The sequence below is a fragment of the Antedon bifida genome, chromosome 10, assembly GCF_963402885.1.
Source record: "Antedon bifida chromosome 10, ecAntBifi1.1, whole genome shotgun sequence".
NCBI classification, from domain to species: domain Eukaryota; kingdom Metazoa; phylum Echinodermata; class Crinoidea; order Comatulida; family Antedonidae; genus Antedon; species Antedon bifida.
The window spans coordinates 17,519,522-17,533,397 of NC_136235.1; the positions used below are offsets into that span (position 1 = coordinate 17,519,522).

Here is a 13,876-nt window from a genome sequence, read left to right on the forward strand (position 1 = left end):
TTCGTTAATTGTCATCTTCTGCGCCATAATAATGGTACCCATTTTATACACCTGGGTGGAGAGAGGCAAATGTAAGTAAGGTGTCTTGCCTAAGGATACAAGCAATGTAGCGAAAGTTGGATTCGAACTTTCGGAAAAAAATGCAGACGTTGGCGCATTTACGTTATAAATGAAGCAACAATTTTAATAACAAAGATGTAGATATATATGACTTTGTCGGCGATGCACGTTTTTTTGTGCAGGTGATGATGTGTTTTAAATTGCATATTTATGCGGTAATCCCAGGCTACATAATCAATTGCGCGCGAAAAGCGTCTTCTTTAACATAATACGAAAAAAATATTTGTATACACGAATTCGTAGGCTTACTACGTAATCGCTACAATGACGTCATTGTGGATACCGCTCGTCATTTACATCTACTTTACATTAATACAGTTTAGTTTAAGAACATTACACACAGCCTATTAATTCTATTCCTGATTATCCTGATTATAGCAAATCATTTATTGTAACGTTATTCTAATTAAGTTTATACTTCTGTTGGTTTGTGAAAGTTGAACGATAAATGACGTTAAGAATGGGCCTGGGTAGATGTTGGATGGGAGACCATCTAGGAATACTGGGTGCTGTTATGGAGCTGGGGTCCCACTAGCCATTAAAAATCAGCACTGCTGACTTTTAAGGCAGCCCCCATCTAGTATCTGCTTCAGACGTGTTGGCCCAAGACTTTCCTCTGGTCAAAGTGGCCACTGTACCAGAGAAGCCCTTGACCAATGTCAGGATCAACCATGTGCTTTAAACAGTCCTGGCTTAGTTTCATCCATCATTCAGACGAATGTAAAACTAATTAACGTTGTCGTTCAAGTCGACCTAAACTAAAAAAAACTGCTGGAGCGAGGGGCCTCTCTTAATGAAAATCAATAGGCATGGTCTGCTGGTATATAAACGAAAACTCAGAATAACTTTAACATTCTCGATTTACATACAAGACTACAAATAGTGTATTGGCCTAATAATAGGCTACGTGAAAAATGATTTTCAAGCATTTTGATCAAGCGTCAATCATAGCTCTATGTTATACCCTGGTAAATGTATTAATAAAACATTGCTCAAATTAATTAACGTGTTTATCTGACTTGTTTTCGCGCACATTTTCATAAACATCACTCATAAAATATTCCATTCTATTTATTAAACGTCGTCAAAATGATAATTGAATTATTACCACATCTAGCAATCACTGTAATAACTGTCTGTACTATTTTTAGTATACAATATTAATAACAATTCTAGTTTAAATAACTTTTATTAATCTTGTCTCGACATCCTAGGTTTGAAAAAAAATGTATTATCATGAACCAAAAAAATAACAAGTTAACCATTTCAAATATCAATGTATTTTAGAATTAAATTTATTTGGACCATTCATGTTCATTGAACAGAGAAAAGGCAATTTTTCTTTAAATTGTAGTTTATTCACACAAGCTAGGCAATGGTAACACCACAAAAATAGATAATATAATTGTAAAAAAAGTACTTCGACTGAAACGAACTTTTTGTCCGTTGTAACGATGTCAAAATCTGAAATGTAATTATAGGTGGTGTGAATATAAACAGTCGTTTAATAAGTATTCTTCGCCATACACAACATTAAATATTAGGTTTGTATTTCAACAGATAAATGTAGACAATCATCTCAATTTTCTTACGACTACCACGTTTGCCAGAAACTCTACACTATCAAAATAGTTTGACAAAAAAATTGTGCCCAAATATGGTAGTGATATTCTCATATATGGTAGTGATATGACATCATGTCCATATCACATTTTTTGTCACATAAAATTTGAAGATGTTCGTTTTTTTTTTATATTTTGAAATAATGCTGCAAAAAAAAATCATAAAATTTGTTTCTAGCTGTATTATGTTTTTCTTAATACAATACATAATTATATAATAATACTTATATATTCTACACAATCACAAGGTTGATACCAGCAATGACATCATCATTATCATTAGTGAACCAGTATATGTACACATTGTCAGAATAGCAATGATACCAATGACAATGTGGTTTTCCTGACAGTCTGCACATTCACTCCCGATCCCTCCTCAAAAAACAATTTTTCAAAAGAATTTCTGGTCATTTTGATATGCCATGTGTGGATGTGTCCAATATAAAAAAATGTGTATAACAAACAAAAAATAAAAACAGAGTCTATGTGGTGAAAAGTGGGGATTTCAGACGCCATTTTGTATGCCGCATTAGATACAATATAGAAGATATGTTTCAAAATGTAGATTAAAACCGCCCAAGTACAGTAGTAAAAATTATTAAAAGCAAACGCATAAACACACTCTCTTATAGAAATGTAAAATCTTATGCCATTTGAATCGTTCGAAAAATATTACCAGATATGAAAAACATTTAATTTCATAACTTATATGGAAGTCTACAAACAATACATTCCTGCTATTTATGACTTGTGTTGTACCATAAAACTCACCTCAATTCACCACATATAAAGTCTGAATAAACATATTCTGTTTTAATACATAGTATGGCATTTTTTTCAAATTTATGTAGTAGTTTTTTAGCGTGGATTTTTTTTTAAGTGAATGTAAAAGTAAATAAATTTGTTGTTCAGTATTCAGTTTCAAAGTCAAAATACTGTGCATCGAAGTTATGCATACGTATAAAACCATCCTCTCCACCACTAGAATACCTGTGAAAAACAAACGAACAAAATAATATAAATGTTGTTACGCTTTTATCTCTGTCTGTCAGTGGACAAGATGTCACAATGTTGCAAAAATATTCGGTACAGCTTGTTTTGCCTAGGTTAGAACAACCTACCTAGCCTAGCCAACCTTGCCTAGAACCCTGGAAGGGTTATTCGCTCCACAAATGTATGGGTTTTCAGAAAGCCTGAGTAATAACAAGTAAACTATCATAATAATAACTCACCCTTTGCCATCTGGATGAAAAGCCACACTATTGATTGGTCCAAAGTGACCTTTGACACGGCCAAACTCTTCTTCAAAGACTAGATGGAAGAACCTGGCATCAAATTTACCAATTCTTGTTGATGTTGTGGTTACGTCCATAGCTTCTTGGCCACCTCCAAGTGCAACCTACAACATGTAAATTATTGAATGCTATTTAAAATTACCATTACCAAAATACCATCTTCAAATTAGATAAGGTAATTAGAAGATAATAATTTAGTACTGCAGCTTGTAAAGTAAAAGTTGAAATTTCTAAAATGATACCTAGTCTCATAAGTCTTCTATAAATTACTAAGAATATTAGTATTTATCATTTTTATATAAAAATTTTAGATGATTACATCTGAATTACAGATACAAAACTAAATCCAGGGTTGAAATCCTGTCAAAGACTGGGATTTTCCATCAGTCTAAACTGCGTCACCATCAAAGCCTAACAAAGTATGACAAGCTGTATATGCTTGTTTTGTAAGAACTATGTCAACTCAAACATGAGAACAATATTTTTACTGGTAATCCCTGGCCTCTTCTAAAAAAAAAGTAAACTTAAAAATATTTTTATATAATGTGATTTTTACTTCATAAACTTATTTTTATATTTTTCCATCTGCGGACTAAATACAGATACACATAAATCAAACTAACTATTGATTAAAAAAAACGGTTTTCCGCAATCTGACCTTTTTAGGTTATCGCAACAGTTTCGCCGCAAATGTTTTCTATGTGTCCAGTTTTATAAGTATATGCTGTACTTAAAATATATCATCGACTAATTCTTCCATGTCAATACAATACCTTGTGATTTCAACTAAGTGAATCAAAATTGTTGTCATTTACACACGCATATTTATATTTCCAATTAATTTTCCAAATCCGTATCTACGAATTCTTATTCTTTGAGTTTTACGCTCCAGCAGAATCAGTAGTTTGAATAGCTTCTACTTGTTGTTGCAAAGCGAATATTGCGAAACCAATCAGAGCTCAGGAAACAACTTGTCAGACCATCATGAGCACTCATGCACGTCAAACAGCTCAGCAGACACAGGATAAAAATGAAAATCGCAGTGGAAAATAATAAAGAGATACCACGATTTTTTTCAAGCTAATAAATTTGCCTATTGAAAAACTGCACGAAGCATCCATTTGAAAAAAACAAATGTATTTTGCGAAAATTGGGTATAAAAACAATTTACTTACATGATCTCTTAAGGGAGATATGGCGGCAGAATTAACAGGCCTTTCTGTCTTGTATGTCTTCATGTGGTTTAATGTTGTAGCATCAAAAAGCTTATATAATAAAAAAAAAATGTTAGACATGATGAAGGAATAGTGTGTTTTGAAGGCACTATATCTAGCTCTTTATCATTTTGTTTTGGCTGTTTTTAAACGAGTTTAAAAACAAACTGTGCCTCAGAAATAGATTTTACAAAGCATTTTTAAATGTTAAAAATAGATAATCGGTGTTTTTAAAAAAATACACTTCAATGAACTTTACAGAGTATAAAAGCTTAATGGCTTTAGCTGAAAAGACCAAACAAGGATTTAAAATTCATGAGGACAGATTATTTTTATTCTTACGCATTTTTAAGTCCTTTTTTTAATAAGACGGATGATGTTTTTAGATTACAGTACAACATAAAATTCACTACTTGACTATTTCAACTGACACTAGATATAAAAATTATTACTTTCTAGAAGAGAAATTTAATTAAACAAATGACATTAAAATTGCCTTAAAAAAATATTATACAAACTCCACTACAGTAGTTTCTCTAGTTAAAACCAATCCACATTTTTTCCCACCATTTTTTTTTTATTCATTTTTATTTTAATATAAAACACACATGTGTCATTTGATTGGATGATTATGTAACATGTGTTATGCATTATTTGGATCCATTATTTGGTGGTATATCGCTATATTTTACTCACTCCACTCATAAACATTCATTTTTGTATACCATTCAGCGTGACCAAACATTTAAACATTATGGTTTGCAGAGACTGGGAGTAAAGCTCTGTCTACACTATCAAAGTTTGCATGAAAAAAAAATGTGATGTGGCCATATATGTGGTCATATCACTACCATATTTGGGCACATCACAATTTTTTTGTCACACAGTTTGATAGTGTAGAGAGAGCTTAACAAAAATGTTTTAGAGTACATCATCAAGGGACATGAAACTCGGTACTAGATTTAAAAAACATCACTTTGAAGTCATTGCCAGCAATACTAAAAAGATAATAAATTTACCAGTAGACGTAAGCTTATTTTGCCAGACACTTGCAGGCCATCAAAGACGTAAATTATTATCAAAGATGTGTGGAATTTTACGTACCTTTGCTGTTGTATCTTTAGAAGCTGAGATGATAAGTGTGTCGTTTCGTCCTTTTTGCAAATCGTTTATGCTGTTCTTATGCTCGTTTACTACTTGTACTACATCTCTTGCCTGAAAAAAAAATGTAAAAAATATATAACAATATTAGAATGACATTTTTGATAAAGTATTTATTAACAAAAATGTAATAAATCGTTATCGTTCAACCTATGAAATATGAAAAGTAAACAAATGGAACAAAACTATATTAAAAAGAAAAAAAAAGTATATAATAATTTGTATGTGAAAGATTTATAAAAGTTATTACTATACAACAGTAAGTATATTATTCCTACTACTATATTGATATAAAATGTAAACAAAACAAAACTTTAATAAGGCTTATGAGTGAGGGCATGTGGCGCAGTCTGTTGGATGTTCGATTACTGATCATGTGATCGTGTACTCGAATCCAATGCTCGTCGCATTGCTTGTATCCCCAGGTGTAAAAAAGGGTACACCTGGTCATAAGGTCAAGACACAACTTTGCGCTGATTACTAGCTGTATTATGGAAGTACAGTATGTTCCGATACTGTATGCGTTTGATTCAAAAAATGAACTGGGTAATGATACTATGTGTGTATTCCAGAGCTAGGGCCCCAGTGGAAAGCAGTGCTATCACTGATCTGGGCTTCCCTCTCTGTTAAGAAAACTACAGTAATACAAATTAAAAAAATGAGTAAAATGCCGATATTATATTACTTTTGCAGTCTATTTAAGTTCCTTGGAGTAAAAGTAAACAATCATGAAAAATACACTTAGAGAGGGAAGATAATAAGCTGAGTGAGATTGTTGAACTTTATGCTAACATTTAAACTGCCAACACTTACCAATTGCAAAAGCATTACATAACACCCTATAAACTATTTTATGGTAAAACAAAATGACTTGTTTGTTTATAATCTTTGCAATAAAACAAATTTATAGTGAAAGTTGTTATTGAAACTTTGTACATGCATTAGTTCTGGCTTACTTCAAAGTACTGATTAAAACCAATTGAATATTATTAAGATTAAAGGCAGCCTACAGTCTGAGTTTACTGTATTTTCTTATATAAAGAGAGAATACGAAAATTGCTTATTATATAAGGGAGAAAATACTGTAAGAAACAATGAATATTGGGATAATGAAACTCCCATCTCTCAATGTTCTTTTTCTATATAAAATGATTTTAAAGACACAAACTCAAAGTTAAGTTTACAAAAAAATCAAGTACAAAAGAACACACATTTGGTACCCAAGTCTACCTTTAATAGGATTGTCATCTAATTATTAATACTGATTGGCCATAGTGTTAAACTTAGTGTATTAACTCTTGTTCATTTCACACTAACGTACTACAGTAGGGGTGTGCCAAGGGAGGGGTTAAAATAATAATAAGATTTATACAGCGCACATATCCACAAAAGTGCTCAAGGCGCTTGTGAAAACCATGAAACATATACCTAAATACTACTGATAATTTTGACAAAAACCGAAATAAAAAACAAGACCAATCGAACCCACATCACTGTTTCCGTTTACCAGCAATTTAAGGTGCATAGACCAGCCATTATATAACTCACAGGTGTTCTCATTGATGTGGGTATCTAGCTAAACAAATTAAAATCTTACAAATTGTCAAAAGCAGCCGTTCTAGAAGTACAGTAGAAATAGATTATGGTTTAAATAACTATAACAACACATTTTGAAGATGCTAAAATATATTCATAACCTATACAGTACCAAATCATATGCCAAAATATACGCAACATTAAGTAGGTAATAGAATTGAGAAATATTGTAAAAATAACTGTAGTGTAAGCTTATAAATTTAACTTTATGTGATAAGACATCAATATTACGTACGACGTTAACATTATCTCAATTACTATTGAAATATTCTTAATTCAAGTGCTTTAACTGTATTTTATGTCAATTTCCACAAATTACTATCATTTTGTATAAAAAGACAATTATCATCATACAGCATGTGCTGGAGAGTGAAACATAAGTCCTATTTCAATTATCTGTAAGTGTGTAACATTACAAGTTGAAAGAATTATCTTTACCGCAATTTATTGAATTTCTACATTAAATTTGTATCAATCATCTTATATAATATTCAAACCATTGCTTCCACTGCTTCCATGTCTTCTTTTTTTGCTATTATTTATTATATCAACATTATTATTTTCAATTTTAGTTTTGAAACATACCCTCATTAAAAAAAATAATAAATTAAAAGCAGAGATGAGTTGTTCAAACAGGAACTCTATAAAGTTAGATTCTTTTATCAAGAAGTTCTCTTGTTTTGCTATGTTTTTTTTTTACCAAAAAATGATTTTTTAACCAAAAAATGATGTTTTACCCCAAAAATAAGTTGTAAACAAAAAAAAAATTATTTTTTCTAACAAATATACCAAGTGAGTTGTACACTACGTAACATAAGATTTGTAAAGAAGAAGTTACACTTTCAATAACATGCTTCTCCCCCAAGGGTTTCGTCATGTCCTGCAGCCACTAACGGTGCTCTCTCTTCTGTCCAATTTTATGTTCGTTCAATGGGGTTTGCTATGGTTTTTTTGGAGGTTTGCGGGGTTTAGCAATACCCCACTTCTGTGTTCAACCTGTGATCCATGACTCCAAATTTTCAATAAATAAATAAACCTACAATCTCCTAACTCTCGAAAACCAACACAACCCTTACTAATGTATTAGGACCAGAATGAACATAACAAATGAGGGTTACAATACTTTGTATTTACTTCATTATAAAATTGTTCCTAATTCTGAGTTCTGTATTTTTTTATTTTATTCAATCGGCGATAATTACCGCCACTAAAACAGGTTTTATACAAACAAAGCCAGGACTGTTTAAAACACCTTGATTGGTCCTACCATTAATCAAGGGCTTCTCTCGTCCAATGCCCAAATTATTTCTTTAACTACCTGTACTACAGTCAATGAGTACACCAAATAAAATGGTTGTGGTTTCGATACATTTTTTTACTTTGATTTATTTCATTGTTAATTGTATTATCATATTTTCTGGCCTACCTTTATATCGTACAACCGTAATTCACCGTTCTCATGCCCTGATAAAATGTAGTTGTCTAATCCAACGCATATAGCACTTGTGACTTTTGGCCCCTCAACGTCAAACACCATGTAAGGTTTGCTGTTTTCTGTAACGGAAATGAATCTAAAATGTTATTTGATTCAAACTATAACTAGGCTCTAAAAAATGTTGTTGGTGACAAAACAACCAATAAACAATAAATTACAAGTCAATTCACAGTAAATTATTATTTGTGTTATATGTGTTAGCATGTTGCTATTTTGGTTGTATACTGCCCTCATATGTATGGGATTTCTAACACAACGAGTCACTACAATATTTTCATATTTAAACGGGTAGGATGTGCAAACTCTAAACCATCATTCATAAAAGATCTGAAAATCTGTAATACTTCAAGTGTTTTCTATCAATAGGACAATCTTTAAATTTTATGTCTAAAATGTATCTACTGTATCAACGTCAACCATAAACATGGACGCAACCTAAAGGAGGTACAAGCAATGCAAGTAATTTGACCAATCACAGGCAACAAATCATCAAAACTGATGGTGTGGTTTCCTCCTAGTGGGAACCAATTTTGAATTTGATTTAAATATACATTTCTTTGCAACTATTTCAAAAATGATTTATTTATCTATTTTTATTTCATACACATCATAGAGCAAGTAAATCTCTAATTACAGGTATGGATAAGCTATACCATGTCGAAATAAGTTTCGTTTAGGATTAGGTAGTGGAGTAGAGACAGCCATGTTTTACAACCCTGGCACTAGGTCAGGATTGAACACTAAACCTTGGGATTTGAAGGCAAGCATGCTAACCACCAAGTTACAGTGCAATACAATGTCTGCCTGATGATTACAGTGAAGAATAAAAAAAAACTACTTACTGACTTGGCTACCATCAGCTGTATCAAATAGTAATATTTGACATGTCTGCCCCATGGTTCTATCTGTTGAAAACATCATAGTACGAGCACTGTAGTTGAAACCACACGTTCTTATAGCAGATTTCATTTCAAACTCATTTAATTGAGTACCTTGAGAAACAAAATATAAAATTCATAAAGATACATATATTTTACTGCGGCAAATTACGAATAAGAGGCTAAACGAAAGTCGGCTTTAAACAATTTATTTTGTATAAGGTGTTTTGGTTACAACAATTATGGTATTGTATCAAATTGAGGATTTGAACCTAGTACTTTGGTATCTTCTTATCTACCAAGTTACAGTAGCATTATGTTTGTACCGCCAGAAGGCTTTTTGATGTTTTCTAAATCAACAACTTGTATGGACCAATTATTTTCTTTTTTATATTAATTTTTTTTTTAATAATGTATTAGGTCGAATAACCAAGAACCTATTGACAGACTATTGTAGTATCTTAAATGCCAAAATAAATGTTGTACAGAACAACTGAATCGTACTTTAAAAGATAATTTTTAAACTGTCACCCCTTAAATGGGATTTACAACTGGTAATAATTGTGTGATTTTATTATATTGATTTTCCCCTTTTTCCCTTCAACAAGAAAATATTGTTATCAGTTAATGCACATTGTCAATTGTATGACCCACTATACGACCCCGGGGAGAGGTGCATCATTTGTCCGATGTTTTTTATGTACCCCTGTGTCAATAATTATTTGTAAATGACGCATCCATGACGCACCTCTCCGGGGGTCATACAGTGGATCATACAATTGACAAGTGCATCATGCTTACCTGTTTCACAATCCCATAACCTGCATGAATTGTCAGCAGAACCTGTTAAAACTTGTGTTGTATCCCCTGGTAGAATATATTAAGGAAGAAAATTCACCTACTGTACTGAAAACCCAATGAAAGTTTAAAAACAAATATCATACTGTAAAAACAAAAAAAACTGCTTTTGGAAAAAAAAATAAGTTAAATATATATATATATATAAACTTTATAAACAAGAGGATACAGTTCGCATCTATACACCAGACAGCGCCACCATGGCCGTTGAATGTTCCAAGACGTTCACCGTTGAGGGAGTACCAAACAGATGGCTGCGTATCTTTAGCACATGATAGTAGAAGGTCACCTTCACGGTTGTACTTGATTTGCGTTATTGAACGCTCATGCCCAAATAGTACAATTGGTTTCTATCAAAAACACAAAGTGTGAAAAAGTAATTTTAAACAATTAAACAAAGTCAAATCAATAATGAATATATATTTTTAATATATAGGCCTACTGAACTATATAATGCCTATCTATAGTATAATTAATATCATTTGTCAATTATTTTTCTGTTGTTGTTGACAATAAAAGATTAAATTATTATAATTTGGCAATTATTTTTAGCCAGAATTATTTCAGAAAACACAACGACAACACAGCCTAAAGCCTGGTTTCCTGTCGACGTAAGATTTGGAAATGCTAACGTTTGTTACGATTGTTGCGTTTGTTACGTCTCTTCCGTTAAGTTGAACAAAAATGAACGTCGTTTTGATCGTTCTGAACCGCAGGCTCACGAGCCGATAACGACCCTTACGTAAAGTTGACTTTTTTAACTTCAAGCGCTTACGGTCGTTTTATGATTGTTACGTAAAGTTGAAATTTTTCTTACGCTTCCGTGTTTGCTCGATCGATGGTTGCCCATGTCAGGCAATTGTTTTTCAGGTAGGTAGCCTAGGCTTAGAAAGGCATACATGCTGTGTGGCATATACTGTACATAGGCCTAGCTACATAAAACGGAACATGCCTAGGCCCAGGGGCGGATTGCAATATAAAGGGTTTCATCTTGGGCTTAAGTCTAAGACCGCGGTTAAGACCTTTATTGCAATCGGCCCCAGGCCTAGGCCTACATCATAACCACTACTATTTTACTGTAATATAGGCAAGAGGCCTGTAGGCCTACTAAAAATGTCCTAGACCGTAGCCTACTTGTAGGCCTAGCCTAGGCCTACTTAGTAATACTAGGCCTAGGCCTAGGCTAGCCTACTACTAAAAGCCTTTTTTAGGCCTACCTACTATATAGCCTAGGCCCCTAGTACTTAGTAGTAGTAGGCCTCCTATACTAGCCTACTAGGCTAGGCCCTACAACAAGTACTAGGCCTAGGCCTATCCCAATTAAGTGGACCACCATCTGTAGGCTTAGGCATAAATCTCTCTCTTTTTTTAGTGTGACTTTATTATATATGATAAGCCAAATTTAAAAAAAAAAAACATTTTAAAATTTTAATGTATTGGATCTACACACTCTACACAATAATTCCAACTTCTAAACTGCAACAAAAATGATCTACAGTGAAACTTCTCTTTTACATGCCCTTTGGTTGGAATGTGTTTAAAAACTAAATGTTTGTAACTAAAAATGTTATCTATACTGTACACATAACTATAACTAATAACAGTAGTTCAGCTGCTTAACAGGAAAATGCTATAAAATTAAAATTTGTAGTCATTAACTTAAGAAAAACAAGTGAAAAACACTTTAAATATGTTTAATTATTTTTCTTTGATTTAAAATATTATTGAAAAGCTTCAACACACTAGTTTTAAAATGTTAAATATTTTTACAGAGCAAATTCTAAACACAAAATGAGGCCTATAATGATTCCAAAGTAAATACTGCCCAGTACATAGGAAATATCACACTTATTTATTATTAACATTTTTACATGTGAACAGAAAGTCTGCTTCTAGTACCATTGAAAATTAAACAAAACATTGATATTAACATTGATAATGTATCAACATTGAAAGCGTATGTGTTGCATTTACAAATTGTTTTGCTTTATTAAATAGATATACAAGAATGACACCAGAAAGATTGAATCAACTTGTGTCCTTAATTCAGCCCCATCTGAAAGAGAGAAATTACAGTACAGTGTACCACAGTTTCAGAGTTTAAAAATATGTTTATAGTTTTAGTATTCAACTTTTTAGATTTATTTAAAGGTTTAATTTCCTGTATCATATATATTGTGTGACACTGTGTATGCAAAGAAAGTTACTGTAGGGCCTATATCACTTAAGGTAATCAGTAAAAGTGTTTGTGTTTGCTTTTTAAAAATGTATTTAGTTAATAAGTAAGTAATTAGTATTTAGTTAAAGGTTTGATTTTCGGTATTATATATTCTGTTTGCCATGGTGTATGCATCTATTATTTTTGAGAATTTATATAAATGGCCTAATCCATAAAATAGTATTTTGCAGAATGTATTTGTAAATAAATTTATTTAACAAGTATTTAATTACTGTATGCTTCTTATTATTAAGTGTGTGAGGGATATTGAATGGCAATATTATTTAATAACTTTATTATTATTATTATTATTATTATTAATTGTTATTAAATATCTTACCTTCTGTATTTAATATTACATCTACTGCATCAGAGTCTAATAGCATGAGGCTTCTTATAACAACACAAACAACAAAAACATTGATTAGAAAAACTCAGATGCAGCAAATAGTGCCGGTTTAAATTGTTTAAAAACATCGAATCATTTCTCCTAATAAAAGAATAGTTAATGAACTTAATTACCGGAAGGAGAATATGTCAATAAAATAAAGAAAAGTGTGAATAGAAAGAACTTTAATATAATTGTACGTTTTTAATATAGAGCTAATTTTTATCCTTTTTTGGTAAAGAGGTGTTGTAAAAAAGCTGCTTTTATTAATAAAATTCGTATTTTCGTATCTATTAAAAATAGGCCTATCCTTTTCCATTGTATATCTTGCGCTTACGACTCTTACGCTTACGTAAAGTTGACTCCAAGTCAACTTTACGTAAGAATCGTTAATAACGCAACGCAAGTGATCGCAAGCAATAAAATCCCGGTTTCCTGTTAATTCGCGATAAATCGACGTATCAGACGGAGATTCGATACCCCGGTTTCCTGTCGATCGTCTATTTTTCTTGCGTTTACGTCGATTTCACCAAAATATTGTCGTAAGCGGTTTCCTGTCAAATGTTGGTTTCTTACGTAAAATCGACGTAACAATCGTAACTGACGTTAGAAAAACTGCCTCTTACGTCGACAGGAAACCAGCCTTTAAACCCTAGGCCTACTGACGTGTGCATGTACACCCATTGCATCGTTTATATGCCCGTAAAAAACTGTTTTGATATCTAGGCCTAGTAGGGCTAGGCTAGGCCAAATTATCTCGGCTGAGCCTAGCAGTAGCAGACTCAGCACTGTATCGCCAGTAAATAGACCTTATTATTAAAATGAATACAATATGTGGAACATTATATTTATACAAATACTTACCATTTTGATAAAATTATTAAATTGTAGATTTATCAACGATTATAACGTAAAATATGTGAATCTTTTTTTTATAAAAATGTACCAAGCATGGAGCCTTTAACAACGCCCTCTTTTGACGAAAAACAAATTTGTTTGTTGTGTTTAATTTCAAAACAAAACATCCGTCG

The 13,876-nt window shown here is 32.1% G+C and overlaps 1 protein-coding gene across 1 annotated transcript; it reads right to left on the bottom strand.

The window, feature by feature from the left end:
- Nucleotides 1-1,276: 1,276 nt before the first annotated feature.
- LOC144854716 (eukaryotic translation initiation factor 3 subunit I-like) lies at nt 1,277-13,814 on the bottom strand. Its single transcript, XM_078712668.1, has 9 exons — nt 13,710-13,814; nt 10,409-10,589; nt 10,183-10,248; nt 9,346-9,495; nt 8,435-8,562; nt 5,356-5,466; nt 4,213-4,302; nt 2,975-3,141; nt 1,277-2,732 (listed from the first exon to the last, which is right to left on the bottom strand). The coding sequence occupies exons 1-9, from the start codon at nt 13,710-13,712 to the stop codon at nt 2,651-2,653; spliced, it is 978 nt and encodes a 325-aa protein (XP_078568794.1). The 5' UTR covers nt 13,713-13,814; the 3' UTR covers nt 1,277-2,650.
- Between the last annotated feature and the right edge of the window lie 62 nt (nt 13,815-13,876).